The sequence below is a fragment of the Anolis carolinensis genome, chromosome 1 (genome assembly GCF_035594765.1).
Source record: "Anolis carolinensis isolate JA03-04 chromosome 1, rAnoCar3.1.pri, whole genome shotgun sequence".
Lineage (NCBI taxonomy): Eukaryota > Metazoa > Chordata > Lepidosauria > Squamata > Dactyloidae > Anolis > Anolis carolinensis.
Genome location: NC_085841.1, coordinates 351,628,068 through 351,650,845, shown reverse-complemented (window position 1 = coordinate 351,650,845; position 22,778 = coordinate 351,628,068). Strand labels below are relative to the sequence as shown.

At 40.5% G+C, this 22,778-nt stretch overlaps 1 protein-coding gene across 3 annotated transcripts in view; it reads right to left on the bottom strand.

Moving 5' to 3' along the window:
- The window catches only part of kif26a (kinesin family member 26A), a 212,271-nt gene that overhangs the window by 48,558 nt on the left and 140,935 nt on the right, over positions 1–22,778 (bottom strand). For all 3 annotated transcript variants that reach the window (XM_062968538.1, XM_008105041.3, XM_062968539.1), the window contains one exon: positions 384–567. In XM_062968538.1, the coding sequence (XP_062824608.1) occupies positions 384–567 (184 nt within the window). The remainder of the gene's footprint in view (positions 1–383; positions 568–22,778) is intronic.

The following is a 22,778-nucleotide window of genomic DNA, read 5'->3' as shown; positions in this document are numbered from 1 at the left end:
TGGAGATACATGTGGCCCATAGTGCCATCTCAGTTCTTTCAAATGTACTGAAATCAGCATATTTAGTGACAAATAGTGCCCTGGGGCAGAAGAAACCAACAGAGTATTGGGGCACCTTATGTGTTTAGGACATTGAATCCCTTCCAGGTTTTGCCATTGACTTCCTTTAAATACAGCCAAGTCTTTGGCTATCCTTGGTGGCCTCACATCCAAGCACTAACCCAGATCTCTTCCTTCTTTGCTTCCAAGATCAGATGGGATCTGGTGTCTTCAAGATTTCTGGGCCACTTCTCAACTACAACAATACTGATTACTGTTCGGTCCCAGTTACAGATGTGTTTAATCATATTTGAAGGGCAGCTAGAGATGGGAGATGAAAATACCTTTCCAATCCCTGGGTTGTCTTTGACTTTTGACACAGCTCTCAAAAGGCATGGTGGTGCTGGAGGAGGACACAGCTGCAGGATGCCACTAAAATTCGTGGCATAGATGGAGAAGTCGTGGGGGTGCAGCAGAGACGTGTGATGCTTCTTTCTCTTCGAGGACAGATTAAGCTTCTGGGCAGCCCTGAACAAAGTGATGTCAAGAAAAAAAAGGACAGCGTTACTACCCACAAGGAGCAATTGAGGCCAGTAAAGCAGATGTTCAGCACCATCACTACATGTTTAACAAATCAAGCCATTTCATTTATAATCAGATTTCATAAGAACATACTGCCAAGAGAGTAATAGAAGGAACCAGGGACCAAAGTATGGCTGACAAGATTGCATGTGTCATTTTAATCTCCAGCAGAATTTCAATTAAACCTCCAACTTAAAAAGAAGAAATTTGGCAAGAGCTTAAAAGAAGACACAAAGGTTGCCAAAACCTCAAGTCATAAAATGCTGAAATCATCCCGTTGTCATTTGTAGGACCAGATGGACCCTACTGCTGCTAACATTTACATGAAGTTACATATTGTACCCGAACAAGTGAAGAGACAAAAAAGAAAATGACTTTTGGCTGAAACACAAGCCAGTTGGGTTGTGAAGCTCAAAGGGGTAGAGGAACCTATCTTAATATATGTATAGCAAAAAACCTACCCACCCTTCTTTTTTGAGAAATAGCTTTTCAAATACAATCTGGCACAATCTTAAGTTAATGCAGCAGTCAACTGACATTAGTGCAGAGGTGTACTATCAGCCATTAATATTTATCTACATTCAACTCAATCAGTCCACTCTAGACATTTTTTTAGTTCCTCCAATGCAACTCTATGGTATTCTTGGCCCAGAAGTCAATCGGGTTCACTGTTATCCATGGTTTCACGTATTCAAGTGAAGCCTGGTATCATCCTTTGCAGATACAAGGTACCCTGAATTTTTGTGGTCTCCCTGTAGAGAAGATACAATCACCTTTGGAAGTTCTAGGAGTAAATTTTCCACCCCAGACCAAACCACACTCTCCTACATCCTGTAATTGTTTTAATAACAATGAGAATGCAAGGTCCCTGTGGATGGAGGCCCATAGTCTGATTGTTGTTCTTGTGTGCCTCCAAGTTGCTTCTGACTTGTGGCATCCCTAAGGCATTCACAGGATTTTCTTGGCAATATTTGTTCAGGTGGTGTTTACCTTTGCCTTCCTCGGAGGCTGAGGCTCGGAGTTGTAACCCAACACTCAAATCACTACCACCACATTAGATTTCAGTCTGAGTTTTCCTTCCCATAAAGATACAAGATGTGGAGAGCTGTCTCAGCTCAATAAGCGACAATACTCAACTTGGGAAATAAGAAATATATCAGAATCTGAATACATACGTGTTTTGATATTTTTATTTTCTTGTATTTTAGGTTGATATGTTTTGATTATGTTGTACCCCACCTCGAGCCATTAGGAGAGATGGGTAACAAGTAAAATGTATTATCATGATTATCATTTTCCTCTTCTGCACCCATGCTTTTCCCCATTTCAGAATATACTGTACTGATGTAACTGTATGTCATCATTTTAAATTGCCATGGGTGCATTAGTGGTATGTAAATTCTACTAACTGAGCAAGCAGACTGGAAAGTAAATATGAACACCAGGAGTATAGAAATGTTCTTTTTTGTTCTACAAGTCCCAGAATCCTCTAGTCAGAAAGGCCAATGGCCAACCTAACATCATTAAACCTGATCATCAGTGTATTCAGAACATTTGCCTATTAGAAGATTTGCAGAAGGTATAGTACTTCCACTATATCCATGGGGAATATGCTTCCACAGAAAAAACATGAATAATAGTGAAACCTATTGAAATGAAAGACTTCCACCAGACGTTCCCATGGAGTCAACTTGGAAGACCTGGAAAATTCCTAGAGAGATATTATAACTTCTGTCAAAATTATACTGTAGAAATGCCTGTAAGTCCTAGAAAATCCCCAGAGAAGACGTATTTTATTAGAATCAGATAAGTGAAACAGCAGATACTGGTCCTCTTGATACGGGGAGACATACTATATTCCCAAAGGGTAGCAATCTCTCTTTAGCAAAATGAATGAGTTAGCACCAAAGGTAAGATTGAAATGCAGGATGAACCCAGGGCCACACCAAATAGCTTTATCTTAATAGCACTATTTAATTTACATAATGTTTATATAAATATGATGGACAACTGGCATGAGACTGCCTTGGAGTTCTGAGACGCGAGTGTGGTAATTTTTTTAGTCCTCAACTTAAGATTGCGCTCTATGGCCAAACAGCCAGTCTTGAAATGTTCCTTGCTTTATAAATGACATTCCCCATATTTTTGATTAATAGTGAGTATTATACACATTTTTGGTTTCCATTATGTGCTATAACATGGAAATAACAAACGGGAGCGAGACTGAAGAAATAGCTCTAGAGAATGTTTTTGTAGCTCTATGAAGGAATACACGACTCCTGATAGATTAATGATTGCTTCAATACAGTCTGCAGCTGGAGTCCCCTTGGGAGAAATATATAAAAGAGGAAAGGATGCCAAGATTGAATTTACACATCCAATGTTTATTCAGACACCCGGGCTGAGTGTTAATAGCCAGATACGTTTAACATACACAAGGGTGTCAACAATTGAAAGATGTAGGTCAGGTATACTACAAAGGTACAAGATGAGGTATAAAAACCAAGGCCAAAATCCAATATAAAATTGGGCATTTTCAACCCATTGGTCTGAAAAACACCAAATCCTGTAATGGAGTTTGTTATAAAATTTGTTTCAAAATGCTCTTCATTTTAATATTAACTTCCAATGGTCACTAAGTGAATCATACTGCAATTGAGTTCTATTTTTAAAAAATGAAATTCAGATCCAAGTCTGCTGATTATTCCAAAAAGTCTTGACAAATGAACTTAGGAAGGAGGGCACATAGAACCATAGAATCCTAGAGTTGGAAGTGACGATATGAACTACATGAATATAAACTGGGAATGATACCCTTCATGAACAGTGATGCTAAACAACTGATGTAAATAAACAAAAATCTAATGCGGCATAAAGCATCCTTCCATTTTCTTTAAGAAATTATGCTCCTTGGGTGCATTTGCTCTGCTTTAATCCAACAGAGCTCTCCTTATTACTCTCCTTGTGGCAACTTCATTGTTTATGATACAATGGTGTGATAAATTGGTGTCTCTTATATGAATCGGCAAGCTTTGCTTTTTGGAATTTTAAAAAATATTTTCAATCTGTGAATCATTGAATCCATAGATACAGAATCCATGAATATGGAGGCCCAACTGTATACACCTACCATTTATGAAGGAGTCGTAGTAAAAAAACAGGTGTTAGACTCAAAGGTTTGGTGTACCAATCCCATAGTCCTGATTTGTCCCAGCATTCATCAGATACATAAATACATGAGACAATACGTCTTGAGGTTTCTACATGGAGAATAATAAGCAGAGCTCTATTAGATTAAAGCAGGGATATCGAGTTGCACTAATGCCCTATAAATTTGGCAGCATGAGCCTATCCACATGCTACCAAATTTCCTATGGGAATCATGAGGGCCTCCAGTTGTTGTTGGGTGGCATTTTCTACACAGTGTTGGAGAGCAGAGTATGCATACATTTGTCATAAAATGATTGAGGGGGTGCTTGGGAAATATTTGGCCCATCCTAAAACTAAACTAATGTTCTATCTGTTTCAGCATCTGGATTCTCACAGTGGTCAACCAGACACTTCTAGGGAGCTCACAAGCAGGACACAAAGGAAGAAACCCTTTTTTCCTCTTTCTCCCCCAAAATTGATACTCAGTGTAATAAAGTTGTTCCTTCTTATCAACAGAATCTGCATTCATTGATCCAACTATCTCTGGCTTGGGAATATTTTTTAAAATCCAAAAAGCAAACCATAACTTTGTCAATGTGTATAAGGAGCATTGTTTTACTATACTATTGTGTATAAGGAGACTTGCGCATTCACGGATGTTGGTATCTAACAAGGATCCTGGAGACAAACCCCAGTGGATACCAAGGATCCAATGTACTCTGGTATTCTGGTATTCTGAACCTTGAGATATCATTCAGTTGTCATGACCAATAGCAGCTCATAGACTTGTCCTCCACCACTAATTTGTCTAGTCCATTATAAAAGCCACTTCCACCAGGAATCATTATGAACATCCTGCAACAACCAAGTACTTAAATTGTGTAACAAAACAATTCATTTTGTCTGGCCCAAACATTCAGATGTTCTTGTATTATGAAAAGAGAAAAACCTATCTCATCTATTCACCTCTTCTACATCATGCCTCTATCATGTTCCCCTGAGTCGTGTTTCTCTAAACTAAAAATCCTCAAAGGAAGTTGCCGCTCCTTGTAGGGAGAAACTGAAGCAGCTGCTACAGATGGTAAATCAGTGGCAAAGGCATTGGTAATTTTGTTTTATCAAGAACACACAGAGAGACACTTTGCAATGCCAGTGAAGCACCCTGAAACATTTCTACATGAAAGCCTTTGGAGAGGCATCACCTGTTGTCTTAGGGGAATCTGGAAAGACTTCTGTAGAAGCCTCTTTGCACCAAAAATATCAAGCAGCAGCAAATTCACAGTACTCTAGTATTCTTGACTGAAATGAGACTGAAGACCTGGATTAAGGAAACCAAAGTATCTAAACTAAAGGATTACCAGATGCCCTGAGAATCTTGATCAGCCTCAAGAGAGGCTAAGCCTAAACTATCTGTACATCAAATAGAAAACAGCTGAATCCTCAAACATTTTTGAGTCTTCAGGCTTTGAGTGTGTGGCCAATGTCAAGAAGCTGAAGCCACACTTTGTACCACACTCACTGCCTCTCTAGCCAATGGAGCAGCTGTTTTCTATATGGCCTTCCTTGAAAGAATTGAGAAGATGGTACTGTAACCTAAACTGGGATGGCATTGCGCCTGAAACAGCAACATACTAAGAGCCACTTTCTTTTCCAGAACGCTGGCCAATTCCAGAAGATTTTTTGTTTTGTTTTGTTTTTTTTGTAATACATGCATATATTTCAAATAGGAAAGTATTCAGCTCCCTAAGAAAAATCTCTGCAGGGAAAGGTTGCTTTTTCCATTTTGCTTAAAGTTTACCACTTTCAGAATATGCCAATCTACCTTCAAATGTCATTTCATAAGAGATCTGTTCTAAAAGTAAGGATTCCGCCATAAGATCTTTTAAACCATACAATCATTATTAATCATTCACATAATTTGATAAGGTGTTCCAAAGAAGACACAGTCAGTGAAAAAGTGCCACTATGCTATTGTTACACGAAAAAGCTCATTAAAACCCCATTAAAGTAACTAGATCTACATTGAAATGTAGTAATGTATTACTCTTGTATCAAACTGCTGTTTAAAATTACACTAGATTATGGCATTAAAAATATTGCTGGAATTAAGATGAAAATCCTATTCATGATTTTTCTACTCTTTCCAGCCCATCTTTGTCCCTGGGAGAAAAAGACAGTGTTGCATGAATTTTTGAAACACTCAATTTCACACATTATAACTGAACTAGAGTGGATGAGATTAAAAATATACACACAGGAAGGATACATGAAACAAAAGGTTTTGATAGCAATACAAGAAAGAGGAGCAAGAAAGCACTATTAACAGAAAGGTTAGACTAAATCCAATCTAGTACTTCAACTGCTAAACAATGGATATAAACATCATAAATAAAGGTCAATACAAGGTTTGAAAAAAAAACCCAGAGTAATCCCTACAACACTTAAAGAGCAACCAGGACCTGCAAAACAATTATCCAACCCCATTACCTACTATCAATACAACGTATTAAGTCTCCATATGATTGTAGTTTGCCCAAGTATGCAAATAAAAGGTTACACCCAAGTAATATCAATAAAATTGAGCAGGAAGTGGTGAGCAGGAAGTAGACATGAGGGGTAATTCCCCCATCGACCCAATAGTTCAGTTCTCAACCATCTACAATGCCCTCCCCAAAGGTTTCCCCATCCATACTGTAGATACTAGTAAGCCACCTTATGTGTCCTAGGAAAGACTACAAGCAATAACATGTTTTCTGTTCACAATTTTCCAGGTGCTGTCCCTAAATTCCACAGAAGAAAACCTATGGCTGATGTGTATCTCACAGGGTTTGCATGAAATTGTTCTCATTGACAGAGATGGACAGCTTACATTTTGGACTGCAACCCTCAGTGTCCTGTCAGCTGCATAGCGTGTGAAAGTTATAATCCAAAAAATAGCTTTTCTATGCTTTGCTTGTTGTTCAAACCCTGATATCAGTTCCTTACCACTGTCTCCAGATGATACTGTTAACAGGACTAGGAAGCTGATGAAGACTGAGCATAAAGTGGAAAGTCACCTTTCTGATTTACTGTCAAGAATCATGTCAATGTTCTGAAATATACATTCTCTATGCTTGTCTTTCCCTAGTTTTCTTTTTAAAAAAACTCCACAAAAGCTCAGCTACAGGATCTACCAGCCGATGATTCCTTGCCCAATTAAAGCTTCTGAAATGCCGCTGTATATTATTTTCCCCTCTGACTATGAGATCTATTGTCTGCATTTTGCTTAACTCTTTTCATCTTTAATAGAAGTTGTCTTTTAAGATGCTCCAGAGAGTTCTTTGCTCATAGCTAGGTGTCACAGCAGAAAATAAAAAACGAATATACAGCACATTGAGGAGCACTCAAATATCAAGTGACAAGGGACAGTCCCCCTAACCTGCTTTTTCTTCTTGCACAATTTGCAGATTGCTCAGCTTGTTCTGCTATACAAAGACAAGGCAAAAATATGCTCAGGATGGCCAATTAACTAATAGCATGTATTTGGAGACCAAAACGAAGGGATACGTGATGAAAGGTCATACTGGAAGACCTAATGAGAACATATCCATCAAATCTGTGAATAATGAAGACTGCAAAAATTAAACCCACAAATGTGGAGGGCTGACAATATTATTATTGTTAGCAGATAATTCTTAGAGTAAGCAACAGAAAAGCTAAATGTCTAGCTTTGTGCCAATAACCATGATGTCTTCAATAACCATTTCCAAGTGATGATACCACACCAAATATTCATAGGATGGGGAAATAATTATTGAAGCAGCCAATCTTCATTCAACTGAAACAATATCTTTTTCTCCAGAATCAAGTTCAGGACATACAGAAAGGGCTGTGCAAGACTGGCTAGCTGTGACATCACCACATTATACACACAAACACACATACACCAACTCCTGGAGCAAGTCTTTGTTTTCCAAATACACATGGTGCTTTAAATCAACAGCCTTCCTCAATCCAGTCTATTCTGATGGTAAATACAATTCTCAGATAAAAGTTCTCATTAGCTCTTGCCACCATAAACAATGGATGCAAATGGTAGGATCTATAGTCCAAAACAATCCAAAGGGACTGAAGTTGAGGAAGGTTGCTTTAAACTTCTTTTAAAGTCAGGCAGTGGATCTAAAACCTGGGGAGAGGTGCAAAACAAATGCCTGACCCAGTATTTTACAGGCTAGAATGTACATCTGGTACAGAAATTATGAAGCCTTCAGGAAACAGGAACATAAATCCTCACTTATCTTATTCCTCTGAGGCAGCATGAAAAAAAATCTCAATTTTTATCTTCTTGCTACTCAAGACAGCATGTGTTTTTGTGCATTTCTGAAGAAACATTTGCATTTGCAGAGCAACATTTTTCACACATTATACAAATTAGAAGCACTATAAGCCTTGCTGCATGGACTTTTTAAAGTGGGGGGGGGGGCACAAAAATTCCAACATATTTCTTTGCACAGAAAATCCTTCAGAATATCTTAGAACCAAATAAAGAACAGTTCAACATGTTTCAACAAATCTTTTATTGGCAAGCACAAGCACTCTGGCAGTGAAGGCTTAAGGTTCTGTAAAACTACACCTCCCAGTATTCCATAACATTGAGCCATGGTCATTAAAGTGGTGACACACTGCAATCATTCTACAGAGGATACAGCTACAGGTTTGTGGCCCCAACATATATCCAGTAAATGTAATGAATTGTCTTGTGGCATAACAGATTCTGATTTCCTTCACGACAAGTGTCAGTAACAAAGAACTGTTGCTATCAACACAGCAAAGAACATTGTACTCATTGAAAGTTTGCACAAACTTTTAAAAAGCCACAGGAGATGAAAAATGCCTTATGGTCACTTATTCACCACAAGACAAACTTCGAAAGAAAAAGCTAGTGTATTTTAATCTTCAGGTAAGCAGCAAAGCTGTCAACACCTGATATAAATGTATGTGCCAATCCATGGTCTGCATAAGGAGCATTTAATGGGGCATTATTGAAAATGCAGTTATTGTGAAGTCAACAATGTTTACACACACACTATGGAATGAGCAAGCCAAGCCAAAGTGAGCCGAACCACATCAATCCAAGCAATGCTGCTGCTTCTAGATCTAGATTAAATATTCTTCTAATATAAATGAAGAAGAAAAAGTGGAAGGGTGATTTCTAGTGCCTTTACAACTACACAATCCTATGGGGGATACGTTTAAAGACACACACACAGTTGATACCCAAAACCACTGATAATAATGAACCCTATATTCTGAGTATACTTGGGTCAGGGCCTTTCCAGACAGGACCAAATCCTGGGAGGGAAATACCAGTTTACTCTGGATTAATTCAAATGACACCTGAGGTGTCATTTGGACAACTCAAGTAAACCTGTGACAGTTCCAGCATTTTGGGCCTGTCTGAAAGAGCCCTCAGAAGCATACTACAGAATCACACCGGAGGAGCCAGAGAGACCCACAAACACTTTCAGGAGAAATATTTTTTTTGAGAAGTAAGTGAAACTGTGAATATAACGGGAACTGTGCTGTAGCGGATTTACTTTAGCAAAACCTTTGGTGGATCAGGATTCTTTCCTTCAGGTACACAGAATCTTACAATTCCTCCTTAATAGCCTCTGCTAGATCGCGCCCAGCTCAAGTATTCAAAATTGTTCGTGCTTTGACCAGTTCGGCTCCCTTAGTCCAAAGCCCAGCAACCACGGCTCTTACAGCAGAGGCATTCCAGAAGTTTTTCACTGATAAAATCATCGTGCTTCGGCAGGAACTGCCCCCTACAGTTGATACCTTAAGTGAGCTTGAGACTTTGTGGCCGCTTAGTGGGCCTATCTTTGACCGATTTACTCTGCTTGACAAGGAAGATGTCGCTAGAATCCTAGCTGTTGCAAAACCAACCACCTGTTCCCTTGATCCGTGTCCCTCCTGGCTGGTGAAGAGCTGCCTGGAAGGTCTACTCGATCCGCTGAGTAATATAATCAATGGCTCTCTTGCACAGAGGGTCTTCCCGGACAACCTAAAAGAGGCAAGGGGTCATCCCTTGCTAAAGAAGCCTAGCTTGGATCCCATGACCCTTGCCAACTATCGTCCTGTCTCCAACCTCCCATTCTTGGGTAAGATGATAGAGCGGGCTGTACTGGGACAATTGCAACAATTTCTGGATGATACAGCCGGCCTGGACCCTTTCCAGTCAGGCTTCCGCCCTGGCCATGGGACGGAGACAGTCCTGGTTGCCATTACAGATGAACTCCGTCGTCAGTCTGATAGCGGCGGATCAGCGCTACTGGTACTTCTCGACCTTACCACAGCATTTGACACCGTTGACTACGATCTAATGATTCACCGTCTTGCCATGTCCGGAGTTCGCGGTCAGGCCCTCAATTGGTTCAACTCATTTCTGCGAAACCAGAGCCAATGCGTGGAGTATATGGATCGAGTCTCTGACAGATCTCCCCTCCTATGTGGGGTACCCCAAGGTACAATTCTCTCCCCTCTTCTCTTCAACATCTACGTTAGACCCCTTGCTAGTTTGGCTCGGAGTTTTGGCCCAGATAGCTATCAATATGCAGATGACACCCAACTCCTTCTGCACTTGGAGCCTGGAGCAACGTCAATACCAGACAATTTCACCTTATGTCTAGAGGCTCTGTCGAACTGGCTACGTGCTAGTAGACTGAAGGTGAACCCGGCGAAGACTGAGATTCTCTGGCATGGCCGCTCGACTGGTCTGACCCACTTGCTACCCACCTTCGATGGTGCTGCCCTATCTCCTTCGCCTACCGTTAAGAGCCTGGGTGTCGTTTTAGATTCGCAGCTGACAATGGAAGCTCAAGTCGCTGCTGCCAGCAAACAGGCCTTTTTCCACCTACGACAAGCAAGGCAACGGGCACCCTATCTATCTGATGAGGCTCTGGCAACAGTCATCTATGCCACGGTCACGTCTAGGCTGGACTATTGCAACGCCCTGTATGTTGGCCTTCCGATGTCCACGACCCGAAAGCTCCGTATTGTTCAGAATGCGGCAGCCAGGCTACTCACAAGAACACCCATGAAATGCCATATAACACCAGTACTGCAGCATCTGCATTGGCTTCCAACTGATTACCGTGGTCTATATAAGATGCTAGTTCTGACCTTCAAAACTCTTTACGGCCAGGGCCCATCGTACCTTAGGGACCGTCTCTCCTTCTCCCATCATCGGAGGTCGCAACGACCATCCCAACGAGACTTACTTTATGTACCGGGTCCTAGAGAAGTGCACTTGGAAAGGACCAGACGCAGAGCTTTTTCTATTTCTGCCCCTGCCTTATGGAATGTCTTGCTGCCCTATATGAGAGCCATGTGAGAGTTAGGGTCTTTTACCCTAGCACTTAAGACCTGGCTTTTTACTAGAGCTTTTAATCTATGTTAATTTTATCAATATTTGTATGTATGTATTTTTATCCTTTACAATTTTATCCTGTAAATCGCCTAGAGCATCGTGGATGGAGGGCGATTAATAAGTAATTAAATGATGATGATGATGATGATGATGATGATGATGATGATGATGATAGATGGAGTACAAGATTCCAGCCTCAGATATTTATGGAAAGTTACATAGTGGAGAAGGCACGATCAGAGTGAAATAGGATACAGAAAAGGACAATTGTAGCAATGGTTATAAACCTTCAAAGATTTGACTTGGCATAAAAAATTAGGCATCTGTAAACTAATACACAGATTTGTTTTGCTACTAGGCTGTTAATTGTTACTGAAGGGTGAAAGCAATACATTCTGCTTTCACAAAACGCCTGTTGAGTTATGGATTTTGTGATATACACACAAGTGGAATGGGAAGAGGCTATTAATATACCTAGTGTGTTAGTCTTAAAGATGCCACATACCTCTGTTCTTCTTTTCCTTTCTTTCTTTTCCCTTTGAAAACAGCAGGCACGGTGACATTAGTAACAAGTCTTGTCTAATGAAGTCAACTCCACAAACGGAGCACTTGACATTTTGCCCTGCAATGCAGCATTGAAGTGCACAAAGGAAAGCCATTTCCAACAAAAGTTTACTGACACTTCAAGTTGCTGCCTTACATTAAATAGCTCCCCCGAAAGCACAAAGAGAACCAAAATGGCATTTTTGACTGACATTTCATGTTGACAGAGGACCACTTCTGAGGTCACTACAATTTAGAGACAGGGGTCTAACCTACCCTCCTTTTGGGGAAGAAAAATAAAACATGCAAAGTATTTTGTTTGAGTAAATACATTTATCTGGCTTCCAGCCAGAGCCATGAACTTCAAAACTCCAGCAAAGAGTTGGCAGCTCATAGGGTCTGGCTGGGAGCCAGATGTGTGCATTACCCCATTCCCAAAAGATGTTTGGATGCCTCTCTAAAGACATGGGCTTTATCTTGTGCATTTAAATTGTAAAATGAGAAGTGTCCCTCAATCAATCCAGATGCAATGAGAAAAACCAAAGCCTTTTGAAGACATATCTTGGGGAGTAGCAAGAGTTCACACTTGACGCATGGGGGACCATAAGCCATTTCATTTTTATTCAACAAGGGAAAGAATATAAAAAAGGATGGAAAGAAAAATGGTGGTGGCAAGATTCTCATTAAGGCCACCCATTTTGTTCCTTCCATTGATCATTGTGAAATAATGTGTTGTGCATCCAAAATGTGTAGTTATCTGGGATATCTTTCATAGAAACGAAATCATACATAGACTTGAAGCATGTAAACTCCTAAATATTTTTTTGTTAGTATTGTTAATTGCCATCAAATTGACTTCAAGATATGGTGATAAACTGAATGAGAGACTTCTGCCCTGCATGGGTCTTGCCCTGCAAGAAATAAAATGTACTGCAAAATATATCTGCAGGTTTGTGGTACCTGTAACAGTGGGTGGCACGGAAATAAGCTGTAATCAAGAAATGCGATAAAATTGAGGCACAGACTGGAATCCCACTGATGTCTTACACATATGTATGTTCCCCTTAGAGAGTTTTGTCCAATGCTAGGATGGCTACATTTAATTTAGGGTTGTGGAACTGACATTTTGCTTTACATGTGATGCTACTTTGCATAGATGAATGTTATGCATGCACACTGCAGTTAGGTGGAGTTATGCATTCAGCTGCACATTAGGAGCCCCCAGTGGCGTAGTGGGTTAAAGTTTTGTGACTCGAAGGTTGGGTTGGTGTTGTATGTAGAGCGACACTAAGCTAAGCAAGATGCTAATAGAAAAAGTGGGATACCAAGCTTTATTTGGACCAACATGTGCTAAAAATACCATCACACCAGGCTCTGGATTCTGTTTGTGTCTTGTTTTCAACAGTTGTCTCTCAGCCATCTCGCTTCAGTTTTCAGACAATGATTTTGGGACAAAGCAGTAAAAATATGTATGGATATTCCCTTTAGAGATGCAAGAAAACCACTGAAATCTCTAGCAACATTCAGGTTTCAGTGTTCCCACAGAAGAAGAGAGAGAAAAATCAATGAGAAGTATGGCTTATTAGCAAAACTGGAGTCGAAGCATTGTGCATTGGGGTATCCATACACAAGATTCAATATATGGTTGGGGTATACTCGTTCACATATGTCCCTATACCCTGCACTCTTCTCTTTGCTTTAAATATTTGCCTTAACACATTACATCATGGAGAATGAATCAATTCAGGATCTAGTGTCCCAAGGATGTTTATAAAACTCTTCTATGGCTATTTTGCCACTAAGAACTAGCTTTTGGGTCAAATGGATTCTTTGCTACCATTAAATGAATCAGAAACATAAACAAATCATAAGATCTCTCCTCCCTCCCTCCCTCCCTCCCTCTCTCTCTTACACACACAGGTGGACAAACTCTTAGCTTTATTTGGATTTTCCTTAAAGCCTTTAATCACAACACTGGCATTTTCTAGACTGAGAGCCAAATCATTTACACAAGGGGATGCTTAAGTTTTTCTCAGATTTATAGGCTTTAATGGGCAGTGACAGCAATAAACAATGCATCACAAATCATTGATGCATTCATGTTCTAATTTTGCATACTAGATGGGTTTTGGTACTTTGTATTTGCACCCATTTCCAAACACATTGGATACAATCCAACTAGAAAAGACAATTGCGAGAAACTATACTCCATTGAAATAAACAAGATTGAAGATCTGTTCCACCATTCTGCCCACTCTGTACAGAAAATCAAATTCTGTACTCTAATCCTATATTTATTCTCTGATCTTTAGGATGAATATTTTTACTACTGTCAATACTTCTGAGAGACAAATGTTGATAGCAGGAACACTTTATTCTAGATGAAATTAGGTCTGAAAGTCTAGCCAAACATAAGAAGGGAATCATATACAGTTCCCAGTCCCTACTTGGCAGGAGAAAGAGATCTCTAGAGAGATATAGGAGGCAGGAAGGGAATAATGCTTAATTTTTCTCCCACTTGCTGACTTTCTCCTTCAAACACATCCAACACTTGCTTTACCTCTGAACCTCTCAAGCCAGAATCAGAGGTGAGATCACTGAGAAGATGTCATGTAGCAGGGGAGAAATTTGCAGTAGAGAATGAATAAGTACATATATAATTAAGTTGTCTTTCTTGTTGTAAATATGGAGTTTGCAGCACATTTGCTGAGGAAGTGTCTGCTGTATCCTTATGTTCAGTAACAAGAATGGGATTGCATACCCTCCAACATTTCATAGATGTGGCCAAGCAACATCAGAGTGTGGTCAAAATAGCAGAAGTTGTTATTGAAAAGGAACATACAAGCCAGGAGAGGCTGCAGAAATTGGTTTTTGCCTGAATCTACAAGGAAGGGCAAGATTCCACTTACGCCTCTCTTCTACCCATTGAGTTAGCTACTTTTAAATTTTGAATTCCCTTTGCAAGAATTGAAGTGAACTGACGACAAAGGGGCACTTCAGCAGGCACCCAATAATTAATTCCACATTTATTGAATTTATATCTTACCCTAGTTGGCCTGCAAGGAGGTTTAAAATAAAGCACAACTGATAACTAGATGATAAAAAGTTTAAGAACTAATTAAGTAAGTTATATATTTAAACACCACTGTTTTAAGAAATCACCAAAACATTAAAATAAAACAATACGATGTGTGGTAAAATAACAGTATCTCACTCACACACACAGAGAGAGAGAGAGAGAGAGAGAGACCAGTCTGCCCATTCTGCAAATATTGTGGGCTCTTGGTATGCACTGGGTTTTGGTTCCAGGACTCCTATGGATACCTAACTCCATTGATGCTCACAATCCACTATATACAGTAAAATTGTGTCCCTGATATAAAATGGCAAAACTGAAGTTTTTTTAAAAATTAAAAATGGTTTCATGTTGTGAATAGTGGAACCTATGGCTGTAGTATCCCTGGATATGGAGAGCTGACTATGTAAAACAGGGGTCCCCAAACTTTTAAAGCAGGGAGGCGGTTCATAATCCCTCAGACTGTTGGGGAGCCAAACTATAGTTTGAAAAAAACATGAACAAATCCCTATGCGCACTGCACATATCTTATTTGCAGTGCAAAAAACCATGAAAGAACAATACAATATTTAATGAAGAACAATTTTGACGAACATACTTAACAGTATTTTAATGGGAAGTGTGGGCTGATTTTGGCTGATGAGATAGTCATGTTAATTAGGATTGTTGCTGTTGTGTGCCTTCAAGTTGTTTCAGACTTAGGGCAACTCTAAGACTAAAGTTTAAGGCAGGGACCAGGTAAATGGCCTGGGAGGACTGCATTCGGGCCACGGGGCCTTAGCTTGGGGACCCCAATGTAAAAAACAAAAATATTTTGAAACACACTCGGTGAACACAATGAAGTTTTTATTAAAACATTAATAGCTGTCAAAATGCATGCCATAAAATCACTGAATGTATGAAAGTTTTGAAGACTGAGCAACAAATGCAAAGTGTTTAGAATCAGACATGGGGAACGAGTGGGACAGAATCAGCAGCACTGAATCTACTTTCTCATTTAATCCTGCTGTTGTTACAAATTCTAACTTGGGATATCTGAGAAGTATGTTATTACAGCATTATCAGATTAATATCTTTCCTTGCAAACAGTACCTGGGGGCAAACAAAGTCGAATCAGAGGCACCAGGAAACCAGCCCAGCCTCGGGGCTCTACAAGTGTCTGTATTATACAGACTGAAACACTTTCTACCACTCAACAATAAGAAACCCCAAATTATTCGTGTTGAGCGGCAGGCAGAGTTTTATCACTTTGGGCTGTCAAGGCTGTCAGCCCTGGAGAAGCATTACAACAGTTAAATATATAATGGTACCAAAGAGCCAGAATGTCACTAATAAAAAGGAGACGAAACAGGTGCACGCTGTCAAATTACCGCCTGCTTGGAAAGTCACGATTATCACTTTAACTATGGAATGCCACAATCCCCAGTGAAGCAAAGCCACGGATCACAACAGCTGCTGTTCCCAAACCCGCGGGAGCCAGAAGGGGGGAAAGAGTTGCCCAGATCAACGCAGCTAATACAGGAGTGAGGTTAAAGAAAGGAAAAGTTAAGAGTGAGGGAAAAATCAGAATAAATGAACAGGTTGTTCCAAGACCAAACAAAGGAGATGAAGATGAAGTGGGGGAGGGGAAGAGAGAAAAGAAAACCCACTGAGTCCAGGTTTGCTAAATGGGGTCAGGAGAGATAATGATGGCAGGCAGAGGGAGGGAACGTGTGCAACAAATGGAAGAAAAATGAAGACTGATGGTTGAGAAGAGCAGCTGAAAATGAATAAGGAAACAGGCCTGGGGGAGAAGAAAGCTAAGGTTGCAAATTTGCAAAGCGATAGAGACAGGGGTCCTGCTATGGCCTGGTTTCCTCACATCCCCCTCCACTGCATTTTTCAACTTTTATTTTAAGAATCTGTATCTGTTTCCTTCAGGGATCTATAAGGGAAAGGATTCTACATACAGGTCATATTTTAGCGAATCGCTCTCTATGCAATAGCAGAAGCCTTCTGAAGCATATCAGGCTACCTATAGAGATGTGGTGTATGCTTTCCCATAATTTGTTTCTCATTTAAGCCTCTTCAGTGGGGGCCCATTGGGGCCCAAAATGAATAAGAACATCAGCCCTGGCCTTGTCTTACTCAACTGCTGAGTATGCCTGCCCTGTTTGGCACAAGTCTGCACATGTGAAGCAGGTGAACATAGCATTGAAAAAAACACTCAAAACAATCACAGGATGTCTCACACCTACACCTGTTGATAAACTCTACAAGCTAGCTGGCATTGTCCCCACCCCACCCCAATGTGCAATGGGAAGTTGCTGCTAAATGTGAGAGAAATAAGGTTGAACACTGTGAAAGCCATCCGCTGCATGGTTGTCAGTCTCCTCCCAGTAGACTCAAATCAAGGAAAAGCTTCATGAGAACCACCACTCCTCTTAATGTTCCTCCAGCAACAGCAAGAGTATCCCTCTGGGCAGCTAAACCAGGAAATCCCAATTGGATGGGCCCCCCACAAAGGTCTGTCTCCAAGAATGGGCAACTTGGAAGTCCCTGAACAGACTCAGAAGCGGAGTGGGCAGATCAAAAGACAACCTGGCAAAATGGCACTACTTAAAAGAATCCTCCACCTCGTGTGACAATGGAGCAGAACAGACATCTCCGCATCTGTATGCTTGTCCACAATGTCCTGCCACATGTACAGGGGAAGAATTGTTTGAGGCTACACACATTGTGGTCGCTGTTGCCCATTTCTGATCAAATGATATTTAGCCGCTTGTGCTCCTTCTATTTTTATCAGTTTTATACTAATTTATGCAATGCTTCTGATATGAAATAAATAAAATTGGGAACCATTTATATTTTATTTATCTTATTTGTCTTTCTTTCAAAGTGACACTCTCTATATGTGGTCATGCCGAATTTAGTGCTTTTGCTACAGCGGGGGGAAATCGACTTTTCCTTGAAACAAGGCATTTGGTCCCCACATATCTAGTTCTACAAATGGAAACATATCCCTAGAGGGCTTCCTGGAATTGTGACTCCACTTGGAAATAAGAATCACACACTTTGTTTTAAAGCCTCATTGTGAACCAAGCAACCCCTTCAGATGTTTTTGGACTATAGATCCCAGCACTCCTAGCCAGCACAGGCAATGATGAGGAACACCTAGATCTGCAGTTCATCAACATCCAGAAGCCCACAGGAAATATGTAATGCCTTCAGTACACCTGGATATCTCACTCAGAATTCAGGTACAATTGAGTCATATCACCATGCCATGAGCAATAATTATTCTGAGCTGCAAAACTAGTAACAATTGTGGAAGCTCGATTCTCTTGAAAATTTGCAAATTCTGCATTCCAAGTATTGTAACAGCAAATTGGCACCTTCCCAGTTACTCCTGCCACAATAGTCATCATGGCAGAAATATATCTAGGCCTTAAAACAAGCATCCAGATTTCACAGAGGAGGGCTTTTAGGTCAGTAGTAGACTACAAGCTCTGAATGGCGAAAGGTCCAAGTTCAATGCCTAGCATCTCTATGCAGGGCTGAAAAAGAATCCTGCACCCAATCCTAGAGAGCTGCTGTCATACTGTATCAGCCAACTAGGTGAGCTGACATGTCTGGCTCACTAAGCGATGGTTTCATATGCTCTTTGGTTTTTAACTCAGATAATCAGACTGCCAAGACATTACCAAGAAAAAGCATCGACCTTTATCCAGACATCCAACTTCCTCAAGGCCCAGAATTCTAAAACACTTAAAGACAAATGGCTGGAAGTGTTATAAATAAAGAACCAGGGCTTCCTCCTTCCTTTTATTGTCCTCTTGCAAAGCAAGGATCAAGTATTTCCATTTTATAGAGGGGAGGGGGGGCTAAAAGACAGTAATAGGGACCCTCACAATGTTTACATTTGGAGTCTGAATCCTGAACCTCAATCCGATACATCCACCCCATTCTCACTTCCTCCAGTTTTCTTTTGTTCATGCGCACAGTCTTGTCCTTTGGGATCTGGCCTTCTTGCCTCTCATCACATACATATACAACCCCTCCCTCTGACTGACTGCTTTCCTTTTCATGCCAATGCCCCTTACTGATCCCATTGGCTCTCTATACCCCCTTGTTAACCCCTATTTCCAATTTTGGATTGACTCTTTTATTCATTGTCATGGACCAACCATCCCTTGGCCTCCTCCCAGGACGTTCTTTTCTGTGTTGATTCTGTTTGCTCCTAGCTGAAATTGCCTGTTTCTCCCACCTCTCCCTCCTGCCTGGCTGCTCCATCCCCCTCCTGATATTCAGTCTATTAACCTCCCTGACTTCACTGTTGCTGTCAGCCTTCAGAATCCCTCCCTTTCCCGACTGCCATCTGCAAACATGTTCAGCACCAGGCTTCCCACTCCAGCATGCCGCTGCCCACAGGTCTCTCCCCCTTATCTCCCTTCTCCTCCCATGCTACCACTGTGCCTTTGCCAGGCTATTATTCCACACATCCTCTTTATTTGCTTCACCTGCCCTCTGAATGCATGGCAGGGAGCCTCTCTTGCTTCTGTGTTCATAAAGCACAGTAGGAAGTGTACAAAGCTGCATCAGAGAGGTTAATATCACTTTTCTGAGACTCGTTTCTAACTTTAAGTTAGTCCCAGAAGCTTATACAGATTAAGCCTTTTTTTTTTTTAGAGGCAGAGAATACTTTCCACTCGCCACCCGCTTTGCCACCTTTCAAGTGGCAAAAAGCAGAATGCAAAGCAAGCAAACGTTAAACCATTTGCTGATTATTAAAGAGAGAAGCCACTTGGGCACAGCAGCAAAAAAGAAACCACAGGCCATGCAATAGTCAGAAATACAAAAGACAGTAAAACTATCAAGGATAATTTCATGTTAATCTCCACCAATGTAGTGTGGTGTGAATATAAGATGGCCAAAGTATAAATTGGAGACGGCTCCTTGAATGGTTGTGTCTGTGTGGCCTTCAAGTCACCTGTTGACTTATGGTGACCCCATGAATTTCATATGATTTTCTTAGGCAAGGATACTGAGGTGGCTTTGGCAGTCCCTCCCTCTGAAATATAGCTTAGAGCACTTGGTATTTGTTAACAATCTCCTGTCAAAGTACTAACCAGGGCTGACTCTGCTCAGCTTCCAAAATCAAACAGGATCTGGTGCCTTTAGGGCAGGGGTCCTCAAACTTTTTAAGCCGAGGACCGGTCCACAATCCTTCAAACTGTTGAGGGGCCGGATTATCATTTGAAAAAAATACAAACAAATTCCGATGCACACTGCATATGTCTTATTTGTAGTGCAAAAACAACAACAACAACAACAACAATGAAAGAACAATACAATATTTAAAAATAAAAACAATTTTAACCAACATACATTTATCAGGAATTTAATGGGAAGTGTGGTCCTGCTTCTGGCCAATGAGATAGTCAAGTTAATTAGGGTTGTTGTTGTTGTTGTTGTTGTTGTTGTTGTTGTTGTTGTGTGCCTTCAAGTCATTTCAGACTTTGGGTGAGCCTAAGTCTAAAATTTATTTATTATTTATTTACTACATTTGTATCACACCCTTCTCACCCCAAAGGGGACTCAGAGTGGCTTACAAATTATATGTACATACAATATATTATATTATTAGCATAGCACAATATTAGCATTATATATTACTATATTGAACTATACCACTATACTGTAATATTATTAGTAATATTCTATGTAATATAGAATATATAATTAATATTATTATATGGTATTATTATTAGTGTTATATTGTATTACATTATAATATTATTATCAACATTATATGTATATATTATAAAACTGAGGGCGGGGGGCCAGGTAAATGACCCCAGAGGGCCTTAGTTTGGGGACCCCTGCTTTAGGGTATTTAGTCCCTGAATGATTGCATAGAAGAGGGAATTTCAGCAGGTATGGCTTGCCACACAAGCAAGTGATAAGCAACATGTGCTGAAATTTTCTAGTCTAAAGCATACCTTCCAACTGCGCCAGTTAGGGCCAATCCTGATCAGTCATCTGCTGTTCTAGTTCTTCATAAACTTTAAAATGTCTCAATTTCTCTCTCCTTCACACTCCTGGCCTTCTTCCTTGCTTTACTTCCATTGCTGCAAAGTATTCTGCGAGTTTAGTATATCAAAGAAACTTTACATTTTATCTAGTAATGGTTCTCATGACTTATAGCCACTCTACAAGGTTTCAAGACACAGCATCTCCTTCTTGATCCTTTTAACAGGTGAGACCAAGCATTGAATATTGAATCTATGCCTATCAAGCATTGAACCTTAGACTGCCACTGAGAACATGTCCCTCAACCTATCCTGGAACCTTTTAACAGCATATGCAGTGATGGTTCTGTGATTCTACTTTAACAGCCATAACGACATCCTATGGAACTCTGGGATTTGTAGTTTAGAGAACTGCATTTAGAATTCTGCTAGAAAAGTCTATTGCCTTTCTACAAATTCTTGGATTCCATCATATGCAGCCAGTAAAAGTGAAATCATAGTACTATAACCGTGTACTGTGAAAAAGCCACTGTTAAAAGATTAGCCAAGAGTATACACTGATGTCAACTGCACTGTTACCTCCCTTACCCATAAAAGAGTCTATGGTGGACTCAAACAGAAATAGGAAGTCTCCCAACTAGTTTAACAACATCAGGTTGGTAGGCTTCCTTGATCAATGCTGTCTAAAGTTGACAGGCTGTATAGTTTCCAAAATATCCTCACAGAAAGCAGAAAATTCCAGGTGCCAACTGCTTCCCACTACATCAGAAACGGAATATTTATCAGAGCCATAAATTCCTCAAGGCCCACTTCAGAATCAGCTAGCACCACAAACATTAGGTTCAAAGCTTCTGTGTCATGCTGCATTGTGCTGCCTAGTTCTTAATTTCCAAAGACTAATCATTTTACTTGTTACACTGAAATCTTTCCCCGCCACCAAGAAAATTAGGATGCCATTTTCGCATCTTGACAACTCTTTGAGAAAAGTTATTTGCCCAAGGCCACCTGAGAGCTACAGGATGGAAGGCAGATTTGAATTATCTCAGACCAACCCAATGCAATTGCAAACGTGCCACCAGATGTGATGCCTGCGGTGTTTAACAGACACATGAGATACAAAAGCTGAGGCTCCATGGGGAATTTTTCAGAACTATTCAAAGGCCTTCAATGTCAGTTTTGCTTGGCAAAGAAATCTTCCAAAGCAATTCTGGTATAGAAAGAGCATAGCTGTCTTCCCTTCCCATTCCTACATGATCAAATAGAAACAAGCAAAGAGAAAGTTCCATCCAGCTGACGCACAGCACAATGCCCCCCGCCCCCCGGTCTTCTTCCCCATTAGAAGAAAATATGGGAGGAATTGTCTTCTGTGATTTGACTGGTAAATTTTAGCATTCATAACTGAGCTTAGGACTCCTTGACCTGTTTAGTGCCCCTTACCTGTACCACACAGGAAGAACAGAAATCTAGCATATCCTCCAGACTGATTAGTCTTCCAGGGTGTGATATATCTGAGATTCTGCTTCACAGAATCAAAGAATCTTAGAGCTGTAAGGGATCACAAGGGCTTTCTAGTCCAACCCCCTGCCATGCAGGGATACATAAGTAAAGTAAAGCAGCCTTGAAAGATGTCAGTTTAAGCTATGTTTCAATGCTCTCCAAAGAAATAGAATCCACCACCCAGACAATCACTGCCATCATCACCCTCATCATCTTCTCCTTTTCCCCACAGGAAGGAAAGGCAAAAATTAAAGATGGTACAGAGAAAAATTCACAACATGAAAAACAAACAGATATTGAACCACAATGAACCATCAGCAGAACAGAACAGCTGATACATATGAGAAGTAAAAGTCACCCTGGGTAATTTGATGGCAAGCCTTGGTCGAAGCATGGGAGCAGCCCTACTCCAGGAATGCTCCAAAATCCAAAGTGGGTGATACCTTTGCTTTCAGATGGTCCAATGTAC